Source organism: Dufourea novaeangliae, unplaced genomic scaffold, assembly GCF_001272555.1.
Source record: "Dufourea novaeangliae isolate 0120121106 unplaced genomic scaffold, ASM127255v1 scaffold125, whole genome shotgun sequence".
Lineage (NCBI taxonomy): Eukaryota > Metazoa > Arthropoda > Insecta > Hymenoptera > Halictidae > Dufourea > Dufourea novaeangliae.
Genome location: NW_015374020.1, coordinates 3,430,504 through 3,453,077, shown reverse-complemented (window position 1 = coordinate 3,453,077; position 22,574 = coordinate 3,430,504). Strand labels below are relative to the sequence as shown.

General features: G+C 43.2%; 1 protein-coding gene across 1 annotated transcript in view; it reads right to left on the bottom strand.

Annotated features, from left to right (window-relative positions):
* Positions 1-759: 759 nt before the first annotated feature.
* The window catches only part of LOC107188973 (nesprin-1-like), a 60,721-nt gene continuing 38,906 nt past the window's right edge, over positions 760-22,574 (bottom strand). Inside the window, 13 exon segments of the mRNA XM_015577379.1 lie at positions 760-1,008; positions 3,987-4,097; positions 4,808-5,170; positions 5,257-5,415; positions 5,884-6,694; positions 16,225-16,376; positions 16,655-16,960; positions 17,276-17,614; positions 17,855-18,497; positions 18,596-19,197; positions 19,353-20,003; positions 20,235-21,014; positions 21,119-22,279. Of these exon segments, the coding sequence (XP_015432865.1) occupies positions 898-1,008; positions 3,987-4,097; positions 4,808-5,170; positions 5,257-5,415; positions 5,884-6,694; positions 16,225-16,376; positions 16,655-16,960; positions 17,276-17,614; positions 17,855-18,497; positions 18,596-19,197; positions 19,353-20,003; positions 20,235-21,014; positions 21,119-22,279 (6,189 nt within the window). The 3' untranslated portion in view covers positions 760-897.

The following is a 22,574-nucleotide window of genomic DNA, read 5'->3' as shown; positions in this document are numbered from 1 at the left end:
TCTGCGTTATCCGCCACGGAGGAACAGCCAAGGCACAACAATGGAATACACTTGGGGGGTTGATCAGGGAGAGAGTAAATTAATCCCGAAGAGTTTTCTTTTTTTAGTATGCGTGTATGCTAGATTAACGTTATGATCAGCGGTGGCTGGTGAAGAAATTAAAAAAGAACTTAACACCGTTATCCCATTATTTGTTTGGTTTTAGTTTTCCTTTTGCTCTTTCGTAGCTTGCAAAGAGGGCTCTTTATTCTCTCCTTAAACTCATATAGACAGTGTAGACGTTACACGAGGCGATTCGCTCTCTATACTGATCGATATAGAACATTTTAGGATAATTTGCTCGATATGGTGGTACGGTATATGTTATGTATAAAGTTTCGCTAAAAAAGATCCTGAGGTATTAAAAACGATTTCCATCCGAGAACGGGGACGAATTCTGTGCTTATGGGCCCCTTGGATACCTAGGCTCTTCAATTTTTAAATCAACTTCCAAGATCCAAGGTTCCTATATTTACTGAATTTCTAGGTGTTCAGATCCCTAGGATTCTAGATCTGTAGGTCCTGAAGCCACTATGATCTTAGATCTCTAGGATTTTAAGTTCTCGAGTACTTAGATTTCTGGGTCACCGAGTCCTTACATCCCTAGAATCTTAGATCTTTGGGGTCCTAGGCTTCCCAGAATTCTAGATCCCCGAGTCCTTATGTTCCCAGGATCTCAGATTTTTAAAATAGGTATCGAGATCCTTCTAGTCCCTCCAGCACCGACTCTGTCATCGTTCCGGATGGAAGTACACAGGAGTAAACGAGTAAACGCGAGGATCGTTACGACACTAGCTGTCAGAACGAGGACGTATCGTGTCCGGAAGGCCTGTCAACCATCCGACCGTCCCTCTACTGTCATGGATCCAACGGTTCTGGATCGGGCGTGCCGCGTTGCGCGAGAATCTTCGACCTTTCCGTGCGCGCCTGAATTTTGCTCTGCAACGACTTGATCTTCTCACGGCAGAACTGATTCGTACAAACGATACACGCCGAGCGAGCGATCGAAAGGGATGGAGACGCCAAGATCCCGCGGATCGAGAAGCGTGTCGTCGCGCACGACAGGCGGGGAAGAGAGACAGAGATCCAAGAAACCAAAAGGGCGAGTGGGAATGATGATGGTAGAGTAAAACCAACGTGGACGCCAAGAAGACGACGATGACAAAGCAAAAAAATGAAAGAAAAAAAATGAAAAATCGAACGATGATCGAGACGAAGAACGAAAAGAGAAAGTGAACGTAACAGAGAAGTACGAACGGGAACCGGATATTGAAGGAGGTGGCGGGGATGAAGGGGCGCAGCAAACAGAATCTCGTTAATCGAATAGCCGATGGCGTTGGATGTAAAGAAAAATAAAATAGTAGAAACCAAATTCTCGTTAAACCACACAAACAACGAAAAACCAGAAAAAAAAGGATAGAAAAAAAATAGTAGAAGAAATATATATATATATATTGGGATCCATGAAATTTCGGAACAGGCGTTCGTTCGACTTGTGCTCGCTGCGTTTCTCCACAAGTCACGACGCGCGTATCTGGAGGTCACTTGATTTTCTTGCGTATCTTCCGTATATTCGTCGCGCGAACGCTGGCTAATATTTTTTACGTCGGCTGTGCTATATACGTGTGACGATCAAAAACACTCGAGAAAAAGCCTACGGTGAACGTGTGTGTGTTTGTGTGAGTTTGATAAAGACTCAACATATGAGTGGACGAGACAGTTTTGCAATAGACAGTGCCGCTGGCGACGGTTCGTCCCGGTAAACAGACGATTCCCCGTGTGTGTGCGTGGCGACGATCTCTCGTTGTTTCGCGTCGCGTGTGACACACAATATTAAGACGTCGGTGTGTGTGAACGGCGAGATACAGATAAAAGAAACAGAGAAACACGTGAATTACACAGAAAAGAAAATGAAGAAAAAAAAAACAAGCAAAATCAAGTAATCCCCTCTCGGTAGAACAACACATATACATGTGACCTGGTGTGTGTGTGTGTGTGTGTGTCGTTAGAAAGATGATACACGGAACAGAGAACAGAACAGAAAGAAAAAGAAACTAAATTTGCTAAAGAAAGACAGGACACGTGCGTGAGTGTGTGACACGGTCGACGAGACCTGGTCTCGTTTGATTTAACCCTTTCGTTACGGTCATATACGAGACTTCTGTACGTTTAGATATTAGATTGTAAAGAATTATTGAATAAACAAAATTAATATTCTAGAGTGAAAAGTTAGTTTAATAGAATGTGATATTTAATCTACTTTAACCCCTTGGGTACATTTGACGACTGAGACTAGTCATGTATTTGTGTTGCCTAGGTGCAAGATGTCGAATCTAAATCGTCATTCTAGTCAAGACAATATTTAATATGTACATTCTTGTTCATCTGAAAGTAGTGAAATTATTTTTATTTTTTGGCGAGTTCCAAAAAATTAAATCTGTTCCATATGCAAAATTTTGTTTCAAGTAAATTGATACTCAAAGGGTTCAGTAGTATAAAGCTGTATTTTCATGGTTAGTGACCTATTATAGTTTTCAGGCGGCCGATCATGGTCGCTGATAGTAACGAAAGGGTTACAAAGACAGAACAGTGTGAGAAAACCTTAGTTAGAGCGTGATACCAACCAGTACCCCGTAAGAAATCTACCACCACGATGATAACATGCTTCGCGGAGCGGATCGTTCGATCGAATTTTTGAGGGAACGATCGATCGTCGATGCAATTTTCACGGCGATCGTTGATTACGAATCACGAATTCTTTTTTGAGAAGCTTGGCAAGCATGAGTGTATCGAATGCAAGAAATAAATCAAGAGAGAGAGAAAGGGGGACAGAAGAAGGTTGCGGTTAAAGTTTGTTAATGGGATCCAGGCTATTTTCGTCGCGAGTCGAATTTATTTTTGGATGAAATTAAAACGTCGATCGGTAAGCTTGCTGTTAAGGCGGAAAGCTTCAATGGAAAGGATCGCGTGGAATTAAAAATGAAGATTAAAATTGGATCGGGGTGAACTGAATGGAAACACCTTGATCATAAGCTTGTGATTGAGGAGAACTTTTATTTCGACCTCTGTCTCCCCGTAAATGGGACCTCCGAAGGCATCAAAATGTTTCCAGTGACAGGGCGATATTTTTGTCAGTATGTTAGATTCTTTTGTTCGACTGCTGATGCGAAAACATAAAATTTTGATAAATTGACTTGTAAAAATTGAAAATGTTTTCTTTCCCCATTCATAAGTTCAAAACAGTTTTCTCTTCAGAGTTTTATTTAATTTAAATTCATTCAAACCGAGAGCAGAAGATTATAATATATAGACATCTACAACAAAACGTGTAATTTTTCTTTTTAAGAAACTAATTATGAGAATAACTTTCTTTCAATTATGTACGACTAAAATTTTCATTCTACTGACTGTTAAACAAGATTGACTCAACACGAATTTCGACAAATTTAAAAACGAAAGAAACGGTTTAACGACTAATCAGGCAATGAGTATTTTAGTAGTTCGCCCTGTCGTGGTTAATGGTTAACAGACTGCGGATTTTCTTCATTTATAAAACAAAACTTAAGAAAAGCCTTCCTTAATAAGTTCTTCAGCAGATTAAATATAACATAACTATTTGTTTTTGTTCTCTGCAAAATTATTTATAAACGCGTGAATTCACGCGAACATCCACAGTCTGGTGATTAACGTGGCTCGGTCGACGGTTAATTTGTTAGTCATTGCTCTCTGGCGTGCAGGTAGTACAGAGAAATTCGCGCGTGTCGAAGGAGAGAGAAACTATCATCCCCCCGAGCGTGGACGTACGCCCCTCGGAGAACCGGAAGTGAGACAAGGTTATATATCCTGGTGGTGGTCTTCAGTTGGTATCGAGCAAATGCAAAAAATCAACTTGCTGCTTGTAGCGCAATTGTGCAGGTGATGAAAAGGTGGGACCAAAGCGAACCTACCTGTTGCTCCTGCAATGCCTTCTCCTTGTCCGCGGACAGGTACGTCGGGCTGAGCACCGTCCTCAGTTGCTGCTCCACCTGCATGATCTGCTGTCGCAGCTGCTGTATCTCCTGGAATTACAGACACGTACGTCTCAGCTGTGCTCCTTTCGGGAACCGTGCCCACGATTACCGATCCTCCTTGCTTTTAACCCAATAGTCAACATGGACAATATTAATTTTTTTTACATTTTGCTGCGAAGGTAGAGCTAGAGACTCCTCTTCAGTCAAAATTGAAAGACCCAGTTGTAATTTTATGTGTTTCAGAACAATGTTTCACTTAAGTGTGATCCACTGAATGTCTTTGTTAACTGTGAAAACGCTAAAAATATTTTATACGTGATTTAGATGGTATTAATTGTATATTTTTTAGGTTTTTACAATTAAAGAAGATATTCGGGTTATCACACTTACACGAGACCCCCTGTATAACTCCAGTTTCCGTAATATTCTCAACCTTAATATTTCCGAAATATCAATGAATTGAGATTCTACGAAATGTTCACGTCTACAGGTTAAAAACGATGTATAAAACATCGTCTGATTAGTCCTGTCCCTGAGAGGCTAATAATTTGTCCTTCAAGAATTGTACCCTACGAATAATCAATAGAATCAAGAACAAATCCTACGATCAACTTCTAAATCCTCGAAATACTTGTCGATTGGGAGCTTCAGACGGATCGGTAATCGCGTCCCAAAAAGAATACAGGCCAGAGACAAGAAGATCCAAGCGCGCCAGATCATGGCGGGCACTGGGTCGACAGGCAAAGGCAGCCCCTAACCTGTTGATACTGATCGATCTGTGTCAAGCAGGCCTCCAACGACGTCGCCTGTTCTTTCACGGTTCCATGAAGGCTGTCCAGTTCGGCCAGAAGCTCGTCCACGGTTTCCCCGATCCGACTGTCACCGCCGATCCCGGATCGGAAGTGTACCTGTAGCTTCTCCATCGATATACTGATCTTGGTCTTTTGTATCGCTACGTCGCTGAGCATTTTTTCCCGTACGCTGTGCTGATCCCTGAGCGGTTTCTTCTTGCCCTGAGGCGACTCGAGGCTCTGCCTCGCCTTCTCGATCCACGACTTCACCTCCTTCATCTTCCTCTCGCATTGCTCCCATTCCTCGCTGGTCTCTTGCAGCAGAGCGTTCTGAAAGGAACAATTTTTGTTCTTGGACACTGTATCTCTGACGCGCTCCCAAATTAGATCGAGTTTTCGAAAGACTCGACACGAACCCTCTCCAACAGCTGACCCTCCACGTGCACCTTAGCCTCCTCCGCCTCCAACAGCTTCTCGGGCAGATCGCCCACGCTGCAAACCTGACCGATACTCTCGAGCTCTTTGCCCATGTCGCTGAGATTCTTGTTGATCTGCTTGCAGCTCTTCACGGCTGTCTGTAACGCGGCATCAAATGGGTTCGTGGATTAGCAGAGTCGTCGGTGAGTTGTTTCTTTGGAGTGTCTGATCACTGAACGGATCTGTTATCGATCCTCTGACCGAAGATCCAGAGAAACGTGTCTATCCGAGCTGGCTGAATTTCGAATTCCACTTTTGGATATCTGATTTTTACCATGATTCCCTAACCCAGTGGTGGCCAACGCTTTACATACCATGCGCCAATTTCAAACTCAAGCATCTTTTCTACCATCTTACGTTCATGGTTGGGGTTGGAAAATAGGGATAGAGGTAGGATCTGCTACGCTTAGGGAAGGAAATCATTCTGATGAAATACACCATACGTTGGCCACCCCTGCCCTAACCTATCTGAACCACCCCAAAAACTGAATGTACCAAGAAACGTCCACCTGTCTTCAGGAAGAGGATCCAAAGAACCGTCCAGTCGATCACAGTCCTCCACATACCGAATACTCGTGCAGCCTCTGTCTGGCCTGCACGAGGGTGATGAGCTTCAACGGCTCAACTAGGAACTGTTTCTTCTCCTCGGTCCACGCCTTGACCGCCTCGTACAACGTCATGAATCGCTGCCAGGCGTCGATCGTGTCAGCGACCACCTGTTTCCTCTCGTCCAGCCAATTCCTGACCTGATTCAACTGTTCGGTGACGTTGTGCACGGTGCTGTCGATCAGCTGTTTCTCGGTGTCGTCCCTCGTGTTCTCGGCGATCGTGCGCCCGTTTCTCGTTAGTCGTTCGAGCTTGTCGGTGATCGTGCCCAATTCATCCTGTACCTGTTTCAATTGCTCCTTCAGAGGGCCAGGCTCGACCGAACGGTCTTGAACCTTCAGCTCGGCCTGTCGTATCCACGCCTGAACCTCGTCTAGGTCGGTCAAATAGTCCGACCTGACTGTTCTGGCACGTTTCTGTTCCCTCTGTTTCTCCTCCATCACCTGTGCGGTTGCCTCCGCGCAGAGTTCTAGGCCGGTCAGGTGCTGGGCTAGATCACTCGGGACAAGCTGCTGGCTAGCTTGGTACCGCGCCTTAGTGCTTCCGGCGAACTTCTTCGCGGTGTCGAGGAGATCCTCGACGGTCGTCCGTAGCTCTTCCAACTGCTCCTCGGTCGCGTCCTGGTCCGGGCCGAACACGTGGAGGCTCGAGGCGCGATCACGCGCCTCGTTCAGACGCTTCCTCAGGTGCTCGATCTCACGCTCGGTGCTCTCGAACGCCTCCAAGTCCTCGTCCGCCTTCTGGGATTTCGTCTGCAGGGAGTCGACGAGCCTGGAAGGACCGGATTCGTTCTCATTCGCGATTCCATCACGATTTATCGCGGTGTATCATGGAGGATTGGTATGATTTTCAGGTAGGTGATATATTGTTTCATGAAGCACATGATACGTAGAATTGTAGATGATTGGGTGGATAGATCGATCGTGATAAATTAGCGGTATTGCCTATCCTCTTATCGAAATTTACTCCTGGGTAGATTTAAGTGCTACTGGTATGTGCTCGAGAATTTATAAAGTACAGTGATGATTGAAAGAAAGGTTTTTCTTTTCAGTATAGAAAAGAATATAGAATATTCTGTTTTTTTGTAGGGTAGAATGATGGGAGGAAGGTGTAACTATCATCTTCTGAATTTTCTTTTAGCTAGCATGGTACATTACGTCCCCACAATGAAGGGTTCTGCTTTTCGTCCACGATTGTGGGAAAACTAAGGTATAACTGAGGGATGAAATAAATACTTCAAACTTTATATGATTTTGTAACTTTTTGTCTAACCCTGTATATCTATTCAAAAGACTCTCTATGCATCGATTTAAATGAGGTAGATCAATTCCAAAACGTTGAGTGCCACCTACTTAAGGTATGCATCCTATTGACGCTATTACGCACGCTATAATAAAAAGAACATACACGAAAAAATTCATTATTAAAAATTCAATTGTCTAGAGACGATATGGATCTTTCAGATTCCACGTGCCAAACAGTGAACGTGTCAAAAACAAACGAGACTCACGAATCCCATCACAACATCGATCATATTTAAAGCGTAAACGGTATATCCTAGATCACCAGGACCTGTCAAACGGACATCGGAACGTTAGAATCATACTGCGTCGAAAACTCGACGCCAAAGAGCCCCGCGAGGCCAAGGAACTTCAAAGATCGTGACAACTTACGTGTCCACCCCCACACCTCTAGGCGAGTACACGCGTGTTCCGAATAGATTTCACAGCGAATGTTTACTGACCGTCGAAATACCAACGTAGAGCCGTCAGCAAATTCGGTCGCTGGCTCACTAACGGAAAAACGATTTGCCCCTTTAGCGAGCATACTTCTGCACGGCGCGTCGCGGTGTAAAAATAGAATTTAGCATATTTCCTGTTCGAGCAGGGTCTCGAATAATGCGTGCCAGCCCCGAGATCCGTCCAAAGCCAGGCGTTGGGTGACTTAAAGGAACCCGACTAGTAGAGAGGAACGATCGAAGAAGTGGACGAAGCTGAAGGAAAAAAAGAATGGAGAGAAGGGAATAACTCGGATTGATCGGTCGCGGCCTTAAGGAATTGTTCGAGGCAGAGGTAGGACAATTTTAGAATCGGAAATGCGTGTCGCTGGTTCGGCCGTAGCTGGCTTCCCTCCAGCCAGAGCGGAGGACGCTTTGGCTAAAAGTAGACGGTCTCTGTGTCCGTGTGCGAGAGAATGTTTCGAGAAGTTGTTAGATTCGAAATTATTCTTTTGCTAGCGACTGTCCAGGCCTATTTTTATCTCATGCTGTTCTTTATCTCGATCCTCGAAACGATATATTGAATTGGAAGCAGTGCAAGACTAACGATTCCGTCAGACTTGTCATTGGATCCCTATCCTGGTGGATGATGGATACGACCGTCAAGGATTCGTATAGGTTACTCTGTCCATTTGGTTCCATTGTGCTCGCGAGTGTGAATCGTAGAATGTTTTTCGTTGGTATGTTATTGCCAAGTGTTTTCACAAGAATGACAACATCGTCGATATAGCGTGTCGTGAGAGGGATGTCGCAACCAAAGACACACACACACACACACGTCTTTGTCGTTTGTGGCTCGTATAAAGCGGGTGCAATCGTGTTTTCGTCGTGTTTCTGGTTGGTCAACAATGACATCAACGATAAACCGACGCTGTTTGATCAGTGGACTGCGGAACTTTATGCAAATTCACAATTCTGAATACTAATATGTAAATATTAAAACTGGATAGAACTTTGAATGCTGTATTAGAGACCTTACTACGGTAATAATAATACGTAAATTTTATTAAACTTTATTCAAATCTTTGTTTGAATATGTTTTGCAATTTAGGAGATGCTATATATACATAAACATCCACGATCTACTGATTAGTCTTGGCGAGTAGGAATTGCTGTGTCCGCTGAATGAGATAAATCGACGAAATCGAATTAGGCGAAAGGTTTCGGAGTATTTTTTCGTTGGTTTGGTAATCCTGAGAAATTTGGGGGACTGAGGATGGTAGCGATAAAAATGTCGAAAGTAAGAAATTTCATGGTACGAGTGCATCGAGCGTGTCGAATCGAACCGGAAGCGACCACGATTCCAAAGTACAGAGGAAGGTTCGCTGGTGTCAATGTCAAGTTTCGTACACGCTGTCAGAATTCTTTTCGCGCGGTGACATCATCGACGCTAATACTGTACGGTGTGTTTTACACGAGGTGCAATCACCAGAACGGTATATGTATATTCGAGACAGTTTTATGAGATGTACATTCGTCGGTGTATCGTTTCACCGACTGATACAGATTAGAGCGAGATGCTAATAATGTATTCAGCGTTAGTCACTTTTATTACAATGTGCTCCGGGATGCGATAACGTTTGATGTCAGAGGATATTTTTAAAACATTCCACGGAACTTCTGCTTCGGATAATTGTAAAAAGCGTGCTTGAAGATATTCGAACGATGCACTCAGCGTTGGGTAATTTGCATAACCTTTCTCGTGAGTGGACAATACGATTATGTCGGAGGATATTTATAAACCTCTCGTCGACTTCTCTTAGTAGTGATATAGGAAGTACTGTCGAAGATATTTCAAGACATCAAACAGATTTTTTGGAACGTTTTACAGACTTTTCGTTAAGCTCAGCTTTTCTTGTTAATGATCCAGAAAGTATGTCGAAGATATTTGACGATATCTGAATATTTCGAAAAGATCTTTCTATCAATGTTTTAGGAACATTGCTCAACTTTTCAGAGAGTATGTCCAAGATATGTGAAGATATTTGATTTCGAAAAAATCATTTGGACCGTTTTACGAATTTTTCGACAGATTCAAGATTTGATGAAGACGACTAAAAAGGTGATGAAAACACATTCGTCTTTCGAAGTACTGAAACCTGATTATCAAGACTCAGGATGAAAGAGCAATATGCTTGTGTGCATTTATCGAAACACGATTCCGGAACAAGTGTTATCGTAATCGCCGGTAGCGGAAGTATCCCCGTCCACGTGATGCAATCCTTATGCGGGCATGTGACTCGGCCCAATGTGCTCCGGCCATATCATAGCGGCAAGATCATTCGCCGGGATATTTCCGTAACACGAACGGAAACGGTTCACTTTCTTCAAGGATCATCCACCAAGGTTCCGAAAACAAAACGATCCACGGAATCGTACGAACGAGCACTGTTCCAACCGACCACTCCAATCACCAGAAACCACTAAACGAATCGAAGAAAAACCTTCTTCGATCGAAGCATTTAAAATTTCCAGGAACGTTTATTCCCTCCGATTCAAGGATCGATCGCGATCGATCGAGGAGATATTGTGTATCCCTGTGATCGTACCTATCCGCGGCGAATCGTCAGGATCGTCGTGATTAAATTTATAATCGATTATCACGATAAATCTCCCTGTTATCCCTCTGTATTTTCGTTGGTTCGCCCGGTTATCGATCTTGTTCTGTCGCGAAACGGCCGGGGAGAGATCGACGTGGAAATCGGACAACAGTATGGCGCGGCACGGTCAAGCTAAACAGCAGCGTTCGCGGTTCGAAACGTTATTAGACGAGGGGTAGCGTAATAGCGTGCGGTTAGCTTTGAATTTTCGTCTTGGCGAGGCGCCTCGACGCATGCGGCTTGAAACCGAGGCGATGCCGACCCAGGAACGAAAATCGACGACTAGCCCGAAAAGCGGCGCGCACGCCGCACCTAAGAATAATACACCCGTTTTCTTCTTCTTCTTCTTCGTCGTCTTCGTCGTCTTCTTCGCTGGCTAGAGAGAATCGAGCCTGCCCCGTGGGTTCATTGCTCCTCGCGGTCGCGTCTTTGCCATCGCGCCTTTTTTTCCACCCTCCGTCTGGCCCCTTGGCAGACACGATGTTCCGATATGATTACAATGCGGATCGAACGGTCGCGCTCGGTGTCGCAATCTTGCGCAGAGAAATTATTAGATGTATAAATTAAGTATTCTATGCCTTTATCATTAACTGGTTGTGTTTTAGTTTTGAATTTTAACGTTTTCCCGCCCTTTTTCAGGGGGGGGGGGATTTGTTTCCATGTGGACGAATGTGAGGTATCGTATGGAACTTGGAAGGAATTGTACCAGAGGTTTCGAATTCGAGATTATTATACTTTGGATCGACGAGTTTATCTATTTGCAATGCGGAAATTTAAATATTCTTCCGGTTTTGAGCGGGTTTAGAATTAGTTTCTGATCTAGGTCGAAGACGATATTACGTATAGAACTAGGAGAAAATGGTATCAGAGGTATTGAGGCGGAGATTACGATCCTTTGGATCGGCGATTTTATCCATTTGCTACGCCTGAATATATACTATTCTGGATTCCATTGAGAAAATATCGAAGAAGAAGGTCGACAAAGGTTCATCGAAAATTCTACGAATTTGGGGCGATGGACGAAAGTTACATTGGAATACAATCGAAATTTTATTTCGATGCAATAAAACGCCACCGTACGTTCGATGGATATTTCACTTCCATTAATGGAAATTCAGTCCACAAGAATTCTACCGCAGAAGCAGTGACTTTTATATCACGTGTCGCGATTAAATCTTCGCGTTCTGCAATTGAAAATCGATCCATTGAACTTTAACCCCGGTGATTTACGATCCTAATTTTAGACACGGTAGAAACATAAATATAACGGGTTATGCAAAGTGCAATTGTGCTAATTATATACCGTATATTTCTGTATTTGGTGTAGAACAGACATAATTAGAAATTATTGATTGTGAATGTATACTATGAACCAACTACTGCTGTCAGTACATACTTGGAAGTCAGTTGTGTAATCTTTCACCACTCTTTCAAGTACTATACAAGAATACTTCATTACTATCTATCGAAGACAGTCACGTTAAGGCTTAAAAATTAAATTAATAACTTCAATTTAACCACCATAATACCAATTAATAGATACCTAATACTAATCGAAGATTAGTGTTTCAATTCGATCTAGCATTCTATCGCCCTTAACCCTTTGCAGACCCCATGTCGACTACAGATATGTACTATCTTGTAATCTTGAAAAAGTATATAGTTATTTAAAAAAACACCGGTGACCTTGAAAACTTCGAGACAATAACAGCATTTGAAAAAAAAAACGAAAATGAGGCACTCTGTATAAATGACCGAGTGGAAGGCCTACAATACTTTGGACCCTAAAGGGTTAAGCTAAAGTTTACCCCTAAATATTTTCTGTAAAAAAAACACTTTAATTCACGGTCTCAAATTTACCAGCTCTATGCAAAAGAAAGCATATAATACACATTAATTTCAATAAATCGAAAATCACCATTTTCAGAGTTTGCGAAAAAAACACTTTAATTCACGATTCCAAATTTATCAGCTCTATGCAAAAGAAAGCATATAATACACATTAGTTTCAACGAAACGAAAATCACCATTTTCAGAGGCCACGAAAGCTCAAACTCGCCAATTTCCTATCAACAGTCGCGAACTAGTCCGCGGCAGATAATTGCACCCCTCAATCGACGGGAACTCGGTTCCTCGTTCGGCACGTTACAGTTTAACCACGCTACGCCGCCGACAGATACACACGTGCACCGAAACACGCTTTCGCCATCGATCGATGATAGAGACAGCCTGCCCAGGCGGTCATAATATTTAAGCCAATAAACCGTGCAGGTAGGCACACAATCCCCCTAACCCAATAAACAACCGAACATAAAAGAAAAACATCGTTGAAAATTCGAATCTGTGTTACGTACTGCCAATCGACATGCCGTGATCCGTTGTGACCGAGAAAACCGAGGGACAGATCCCCCAACAACGATCTATCCGTGTCTGTTTCCAATTCTTGCGCAATTTCTGCTTGCTCGTCTCGATTACACGAATCCACCTCAAAGATAACACTAACTTCCACTAGAACAACTTGTACAAAACTGACGAAACTACGATTAAATGATAACCACGATCACAGAAAACTGTCGAAGAACAGAAGTTTCAGAGATTGCTTCGGTGTGAATCACTCTTGGTTGCATTCGACGACGATCTCAAGAAGACTGTTCCACTGACGTGTTGTATAATACTATCACGACTCTGTGCATGTGTTCGTCCAAGATATTACGTTAATAACCGCTTAAAGGACGCTTCCACGGATTATTCACGCGATAAAGTGACGTCTGAACCGACGGCCAGACGACGTCCCGTCGTCATGCTTTATTTCCAGTTCGCCGCGCCGCGTACAAATGGCGACTGGGCGTCCGTGTAACCGGCCCAAGCGGGCGCGGATAATACGCCATGAAATTCAGAAGCGGGCCAACGTGCCCCACCGCCACCTCAGCCGAACGTTTCTCACTTTTCTTCGTCAAATCTATATTTAGTGGTGAATTCGATCGACAGCCGAGGAAAGCCCCCGTTTCGGGCCGAGCCGAGGGGTGAAAATTCGGATAGAATTAGATAGGGGATGATTCCGTGGGCGTGCTGCGTCCTTCGACTGTATTAAGGGTTCGATGATTCATGGAAGTAATTGTCACAGTAATCACTGATATCGATCGGCAGTTATAAACGATTATATGTAATCATTAGGTTGCGGATTTTATGTATTTATAGCTTCTAGGACTTTGTGGAATATAATCAAAGACAAAACATTCATGAGATGCGATGGGTTTTCGATTTTATTCTGGACCTAATGAAATACTTTAGAGAAGAAAGAAATTCTTATTCTTTTGTGTAAAAATCCGCAGTCTAGTAATTATTGCCTGTAAATTCATAATCGGTGATTTTTGATCGCTCCTTGAGTCGTTATTTGGAAATTATTAATATACCGATATGTGAGTCTCGTATGTTTGTAAATACTTCTTATTATCATTTTTCATTGAATAAATACATAGAGAGTCGTACGAACATTTTGTGTAAAAATATATTCTTTGTTTAAATTGTTTAACTTTCTATCAGGTGGCTGGTTGTATCATAATAAAAATTTTTAATGTGTCGCGATCAATGATTAGATAGAATTTTCACACTGTGAAATATTTGACTGAAAAAGCTGAATAAAAAATTCCAATTTTTAAACTCAATTAAAAACAAGACTGTTTTTTCTTCTTATAATATCATTAAAATGCAGTGACATGACAGCTACTTTTCTGACATTAAATTCTATACAAAAGGCGAATAGATTTGTCCTTTCCACTCAAGGGGTGAATAAATTAAATTATGACTGAAAGCTATAATTACTGTCATGATTGATTCATTCGCTGGTTCTAATAATAGATTATTCGGTAATCGTAATTGTTAATCAGTGACTTGATCATTAACCAGATCGCATGTTGTACAACTTTTTTCGAGAAACTGCCACGCGATCATTGAATCGATCGGAATGCAGAGAATTTTGGATTATCTAATGTCGCTCGATTAATGACCCGTCTGGCTTGTAAATAATTCGTGATACGTGTTGTGCAACGCTCTCGTCGCGTGTTTACAAACGGCTCGTGGAAACGTGAGACCACACGTATATCGCGAGGTTGTAACCATTATAATATACATATAGTATACCTCAATTCGTTTTAGTCGAGTTTTCGTGTGACCTTTTTCCCGTTGAAGGATATATTTTTTTTCGCACAATTATGATACATCGTTTAATTCTATTAAAAGAAATTTTTTTTAATTTGAAGATTGAAATGTCCTTCGTTAAATAGAATTCAAGCAACTGTTTTTCATTAGCAGGCTTTGTTAGATTGGATCTATTACGATCAAGAAGCATGTCTATCATGAATTTGAGCGTCCGTTATGAATTATCTGACGCAGAGTATTGTAACGCACGGTGCACAACTATTTACAAGGTCTATAATTACGTCATGGGACTAATTTGGGTATGATAGAACGTAATACGCCACGTAATGCATGCTAAATCGATACATGTCGTAACCCATAAGGAATCTACTCCTGCCGAGAAACTTCACGTTTATCCTTCCCCCCCAGAATCTATAATGTTTTCGTCCGATTTTGCAACAACTATACGCATTTTCGATGAACCTCTGACATTTCAATGGAACCTAGAATCATCACTGAAGTTGTGTATTTCATGGTACTAAAAGATGCACCTTGAATCGGTAAAAGAAAATAGCGCTCGTAAGATGAATGAACTTTTGAGGTAATACGTTTATAACTAATAGCCCGATTGGAACGATTAGATTCAGAATTTTTTGCATTTATAATATCGAGTACTGTAATAGAGTCAATCCTTAATGGAATTTATTTTATATATCGAAATGGGTTTCATACTTTCAAAATAATATCTGTGAGAAGAAGTAATTAATCTAAGTGCACTAACGTAAGATTTTCGGTAACTAGACTGCGGATTTTATGCACATATAAAATATTCAATCGTCTAATATTCAGTATAGTAAAAAATTTCAGAAAGTTCACTGAGGTTTTCTTATTATTTCGAAACCTACTAAGAGCCTTTGGCAGGGTAAATTAATATTTCTGAAGGTCGAATATCGAGAAATTAATTCAGAAAGTTTTATTCTAACGTCTATTAATAACGTTAGATAATGTCTTCGTGTCATTTTTTAATACGTTTCTGTTCATATTCTGTTATAATGGAAGCGTGCATAAATATCCGCAGTCTGATCGTGATTGTACCTGAAATTGATAATTAAATAAAAAACCCTGAAAAGAATAATATGATCAAGAAAAGTATATATACCGGTAAACATTGATTATATTCGATGCTGTGAGAACCTGCAACAGAACGTGAGAAAGGGTGAAGGGAGAAACGGACATTGTTTCTCCCTTCGGAGGGGATCGTAATATGCAAAAGCGGAAGCACAGACATGCACATGCGTCGCAATCGCACACAGGCGCACCGCATGGTTCCCTCGTTGTTTACTCTGCGAGTTTTGTCGCAGAATACTAAATCTTTATGATTCTTACAAAAAAAAAACAGTTAAGTGATAGAAAAAATACAAAAAAGGTACAAACAATCTATCTGTTTTACTAATTATATGCAATAAAATAGATAAAAGCTGAAGATAGTAAATTAATCAATTGACTAGTGGAAATTACCTTTTCACGAAATTATTCTACTTGAAATGCTGACTTAAGTGATTACTTTCAAAAGAAGGAAAAACGGCTAATATTGAAAAATAGGATGATTAACTAATATAAGATTATAAGGGTGATTAAAAAAACTTGTTTTGAAGATCAATAGAAATTCTTTCGCGAATAAATTTGTGGTTCGCAGTAACAGTGACACATAGGCATGTGGTGTCCGTTAGGTCGTTGGCGGTGCGTCTAGACATGAATAAAAAGAAGAAAACTGCATTTCGACTCACGCTTCGACGGAACCCTGTAGTTTGTCCAGTTTCTTCTCGAGAGCGTGCGCCGGAGCCTCGGTGAAAGCTGCGAGATACGCGAGAACAGGTCCTGCCAGGGCTCTTACTTCCTCCGTCATCGGTTTCAGCTTCTGAGCTTCCGACACTAATTCCTGTATCATCAGAAAAACTCAATAAATTTCTACAATAATATAACTGTATAAAATATGATTCGAGATTTTGTTATTCTATCGAGACCAAAATTCTTATTATATCTCTTCAATTGGAATTTAAATCACATCGCATTGTTTTTCTTTTATAATTTTGAAGATTGTAGAAGTTAAGATGACCACTGACAGATTTAATAATTTGCAAGGTTCATTGATAATAAATATTAAAGTGTAAATTTGGTAATAAATATTTTTCTAAGAAATATTTAAGGGATACGTACGTGCAAAGCTTTGATGGTGTCAAGTAAGTGCTGCTTCGATCGAACCACAGTATCCACGAGCTTGTTCTTTTCTTCGGTGGCATTGACACGGGTCTCGATGATCGACCATTGGGCTTCCAAATCTTCCCAGTGTTTCGAGAGCGCTTCCAGGGCGTCTCTGCGACCCTCTAAACCGGAGACCAATTCCTTCCATTCGGCGGTGACCTCGGAGATCTGGGTTTCTATCGTCTTCTTGTTGCTGGCATCTGCCAATCGGAGGACTTCCTCGCCTCGTTCATTCAGGAGATCTAGTTCGAACTGTTGGTTCTAAAAGAAATATAGAACAATAAAATAATACTGAATAATAAATTGGTTCTTAAAATTATAGCAGAGCTGGAAGCTATAACAGGAATTATAGTTCCTGATATATGTACTTCTAGGAACTATAACTTCCAGCTCTGCTTTAATTTTAAGAAGTAATTTATTATAGCAAAAAGGGTTCCAAATTTTTTAGCGACTTCCTTTATACAAACTATGTTATAATATTATTTGATTATTCCATCTTTCCACCAGAACCAACAGTAGTTATTTATTTGATTTTCAATACTCAAAGATTAGTTGTCGATATAATTCTTAACTTACCTGTATGTCATTGAGAGCGTGCGTGATTTTCTGAATGTTAAACTGCAAGCCAGCCAATGTGGTGACTGGTTCGTCCGTGAATCTGGTTCTCGCGATGACAGCTCGAACCCGTTCCAAAGTCTGCGAGTAGTCCCTCCAGGTTTCAGCGCCTTGCTCGAGCCTGGCTCGTTGAGATTTCGCGGTGTTCAGCGTGTTCTTCAACAATTGAGTGTGCTGCTGTTGTTCAGCGCTCAGTTCCTCCTGTTCTGACGTTTTTAGCGACGGCCAGATCTTGTCGGCCGCCTGTTGAATCTGCTGGGACACCAGTTCGCGGATAGACGGCTCGGTGCTGAAGTAAATCTGAAAGTAAAATTATACGGTGCCTAAAGGATCACAAATGTCCCGGAGAACCCAAGGGTAGAAGCATTGGGAGGACCAAAGGATACTAAGGGATCCCAAAGACTTCGAGAAAACCCAAACGTTGAAGGTGTCTCTAAGAGATCCGAAGGCCTCTGTGGGATCTTAAGGGCTATAGGTAATCCAAAGGGAATTGTAGGGCGGTATATTTATTCCAAGGGAAATAGTCAACAATCCACTGACCTTGTGCTCCTCCAGGTCGCTAAGGATGTTCTCAAAGTCCAGCCCATCCTTATCGTTCTCCAGCCGAATTTCCGCTTCTCGGACCCAACTCTGAAGCTTGTCAGTAAGCGCAGCGTACTCCTGTCTCATCTTCATATTACTTTCCAAGTAATTTCCACGTTCCTCCATTTCCCTGGGCAAAGACGATAGCAGGGACACGGCTTCGCTGAGCATCTCCTTCAACGATCCAGGCATCCCTTCTTCATAAGGTATAGAGTTCTTCAAGTTCCTGATTCTATCCAGATGTTCGTTGACAGCTTTGCAGAGCTCGTTGTGCTTCTTCAATTCGCCTTCGACACTGGTTGGATCCCTTTCCAGAAGAGGCCTCGACTTCACTTCCTTCTCTTCATCTTCTAACCAGTCCAAAATCTCCGCCAGTTCGTTCGCCAGCCTCTTGTGTTCCGCCGCGGCCAATTCGTGTTGTTCTCTCTGTGTCTCTACGGCTCTCCTTAGACCCTGTAACTGTTGTTTCAGGGACTGCAGTTGCTCTGTTACGTTGTTCCTATCCACCGTCGAGCCTTCTGCAGCGATTTGCTGACCTTTATCGGTCGCGCTGGCGAGAGTAGCCTCGCACTCTTGAATTTTGAGGATCGCGTCATCGTACCTAATTACAAAAAAGTATTATTTCAAGCACATAACAAACATGTTTAAAAGCAATGAGTAGTAAAGAATGGGTGAGGAAGAACTGAACGGAATAAATACCTTCGGATTTTCTCCTCTATAGGCTGACCGGAATTCTCGATGTCCCGAACGATTTCCGTGTACTTGGCAATGAAGGTCGTAATCTCGGTGATCAAAGCGATAAACTGCTGTCGTAACAGCAGCAATTGACGAAGTTTTGCTATTTGGGCTTCGATGGCCTTTATGAGATCGTCCTGCTGAGTCAGCACACCATGAAGATCTGCGACATTAACCGATCCCAAGTCAGATAATTTCGCCTTGTTCGCTGTCAGGTCGTTCAAGATCCTCTCGTAAGCGTCCAGCATGGCTTCGACGTCCTCGACTCGAGAACCTATGGGCTTGTTCAGCTCGTGAAGTTCCTTCTGGACGTCTGTCATATACTGTACAGCTTCAGCGACTCGAGCTAACGATTCCTCGGCCTCGTCGATGCTCTTCTGAAGAGCCTGAGCTCGTTCGTTTATTATCCCGGCTACTCTGCCGTGCGCTTCCTTCATGTTTTGCAGCTGTTCGTTCAGCTCGAGTTTGTCCGCGTCGCTCACCGTTGGGAGAATGGATTTTCCTTGTTGGAGGATTTTCTCGATGTCGTCCGCGTATTCCTTAGCCTCCTTCTTCAGACGATCGTACTGAAATAATAAACAGGATATAGTTACCTGAGAAGTATATAAAAGTAATACCCTAAATATTCGATAATTCATTCAATTCTCTAGAATTCTCGTCTCCTGTACTTCAGGTACCACAGTGTTTTTTAATGTTATTATATCCTTTCATAAAACTCTACCTTGGCAAGCTGTTCTCGCAGAATATCGATACTGGAAGACCTCAGATCCGAGGAGGTAGCAACTTCAGCCTCGTTTATCCACCTCTGACACTTGTCGATCTCACTCTCGAACGCTTTTCGTCCCTGAAGAAGATCCGCCAGAGCCGCCTGTTTCTCGTTCGCTTCGTTCTTCAGCTCGTCGTAATCCTTGCTCAGCTCATCTAGGATAGCTTCCAATTTAGCACGATCCTCGTCCCGGCATTCCTTCAGCAAATTGTTCCCCTGCTTCAAGATATCGTTCAGATCCTTCTCGCTGAAGGAATCGATGTCTGCCTCAAGTTCTCCGTGTTGCGCGATGTCTTGCTCGACTTTCGCCGCCTTCAACGGCAGGTAACCGCTCAGTTTCTTCAGGTTGTTGCTCTTGGACTTGATCCAGGCTCTCGCGCGATCTAGTTCACCCTCGAACTTGCGACGAGCGTCGGCTGCAGCCGTTGCGCTCGAGATTCCTTCCGTCAAGATGGTGCAGAGTTCTGCTTGTTCTCCACGCAGGGCCTTCGTCTCGTTTTCTAGCTGCTGTTGCTCATTGGTTTCTAGTTCGTTTTGCATGTTACCGACTCGTTTCTCCAGCGTGTCGATCACCATTTGTTTGCCTTCGGCTTCCTTCAGCAGAGCCTAGAATTTTAGTTAGAATTTCAATTACTACTATCTCTAGAAAAGAAGACAACCTCTAGTTATCTTCTTTTTTAGTCATATCTTGGTACATTTCCTGGCGATATGTTTATTTATATCCCTATCTAAATGAACCTATACATTGCCACCATCATGTCATGATTACCAAATTGCTTGTTCTGAGAGTTACCCAAGTCAAACCACCTAACTCTTGTCAAGCAAACGTTAGCATACCTTCAGAGCAAGAAGCTTCTCCTCCGCCAGTTTGCTGTCGTAGCCAACAGGTTCGGTCAGCTGGGCCTGCTGTTTCTTCTGCAGTATCCAGTCCCTGTTCTCTTCTATCTCTTGCCTGGTGGCATCGATACCTTGGGCAGTCATGTCCAAGACTTGTGCCTTTCGCTGAAGCTTCTTGGCGATGTCTGCGTACCTCCTCTCCACCGATTTGATCTGCTCTTCGATCTGCTGGGAGTCCAGGTTGCTCACGGAGTCCATCACTTGATCACCGAGGCTCTTCACCTCGCTCAGTCTGCCAGGCCCTTGGGACTCGAACTCGGCGGTGATCTCCTTTACGTTCGATATCTTCTGAGCGATTGTCTGTCCGTTACCTTTCTCGATCACGTCGACCTTCTTCGACAGAGCGTCCAACCAGGACTGGATGTTTTGCACCTGCGATCGATACTTCTGAATCAATTCCTGGGCCGCTTGCTTCCCGGCGATGGCGTCCATCAGCTCGGTCTCCAGTTTATTCAGGCCTTCCTCGATGTCCTGGTCGTCTTCGTGGAGCGCGAGGTCGGTCATCGCGTGACTTCGGCGCTCTCCGACGTTCCCTAGAAGATCGTTCATCGCCTGAAGCTCAGCGTGGGCTGCCTCGGATCGCAGTTTCGCTGGCCGTGACTTCCATTCGGCGCAGAGAGCTCGCTGCTGGTTTATCCAGGCTCGAAGGGCATTCTTCTGCCTGGTCTGCTCTTCTAGTTCGTTTACGGCCTTCGTGACGTTCATCAGATGTCCCTGGGCCTGTTAAGACGGAATTAATGATTCAATAATATGTTAAGCAAAACGCGTTTCGTAATCAAATGATGGTTGCTACTCCGAAAGAATGAGAGAAAAATCATTCGTACCTGATCGATCAGTTCTTCTAATTTGGTCCTGACTTCCACCTCCCTCGCTGGAATCTGCACAGGTGGTGCATCCAGTGGACTTCCAGGCCTGGACACGCAAGCTACCGCAGCCTCGCAGGCTTCAACAGCTAGAGCCAATCGAGTCTTCTCGCCTTGCAGCTTATTGTGCAACGCGCGTGCATTCTCGAATCTCTCCTTCGCCTGCTCGAGACTGTCCATGGGTGCGTCCATCTCCTGTGCGATCTCTGGTTCGTACACGTCCAAGTTCCTCATAATACTCTCCAGAGTGTTCTCGTAGTCCTGGAACTTCACCAGAGACTCGGCCAGTCGTTTCTTGATCTGCAGAGCAGTGTTCAGAAGCGAATTGTAGCTCTCTTGCACATTCTGCAGCTGCGTCTCGATGAGATTTCTTATCTCTGGGTTCACGGCCACGTAGCGATCGATCTGCCCGTTGCCCTTCACCTTTAGATCGTCCAGGACGCTCGTGTAATTTTCGATCTCCCCAAGTAGACTCTCATGTTGCTTGATCTGCGCAACGGTCTGCTCTTTGTTGGTGATGTAGAGGGAATTGTGGGCCATCAGCTGGAAGGATATCTGCAGCAACCATTTCTCAGTCTCCTGCAGAGCCGCGTGATAAGCGTTGTACTCCTGCATTTCGTTCTCTATCATTTTCTTCCTCTCGTCCACACGATCGCTCAAGCTCTGCCAGAGTTTCAGCAGCTCCCCCGTTTGATCCACAGGTGTGTTCTTCTTCGCTAACTTGGACAGTTCACTGGCTTCTTCCATCAGGTGGTCCAGCTCGGTCTTTTTGCCTCGAACTTCCTCCTGGATGTGCTTGTATCGTTCCAGCATCGTCTTCATGTCACCGAACTCTCCTTTAGTATCTGGTATCTCTTGTATACTCTTCTGGGTATCCTCCAGCCAGAGCTTTAGCTTTCCGTGAGCCTCGGCGTGGTCGTCCCATCGGTTCAAGAGAGACTTCAACTGAGCCTGGACTGTGTTCAGATCTATGCTCAGCTGCTCCCAACTGGAACGAAGCCCAGCCATGTCTGATCTTAACTGCTCCTGTTGCGCCGGCACTGCGGTATCGATCGCCTTCGTGAAGGCGTTTTGTAGCGTCGAGAGTAGGTGTTGACCCTCGGTAATTCGAGTTGCGACGATCTGTGGGAGGACGTGGAGAAAATAGGTTCACTAAGTGCGTAGAATACTGGGATGTTCCAGAAACTATCGCGCGTTTCAAAATCTTTGTTTACTAAGACACGAGTGCAACAAATCTCACTAAAGGTCTGCTAACAGACAACTTAAATTTCCTGTAATTACAGCTTTGTCAAATTTCCTGGTCTATTCTTAATATAAATCGACGAGACTCAAGGTTTCTTTATTTCATCGTAACCTCATACATTAAAAACCTCGATACACACCACTTACCCAAGTATCACAACGTGAATGGCCATTA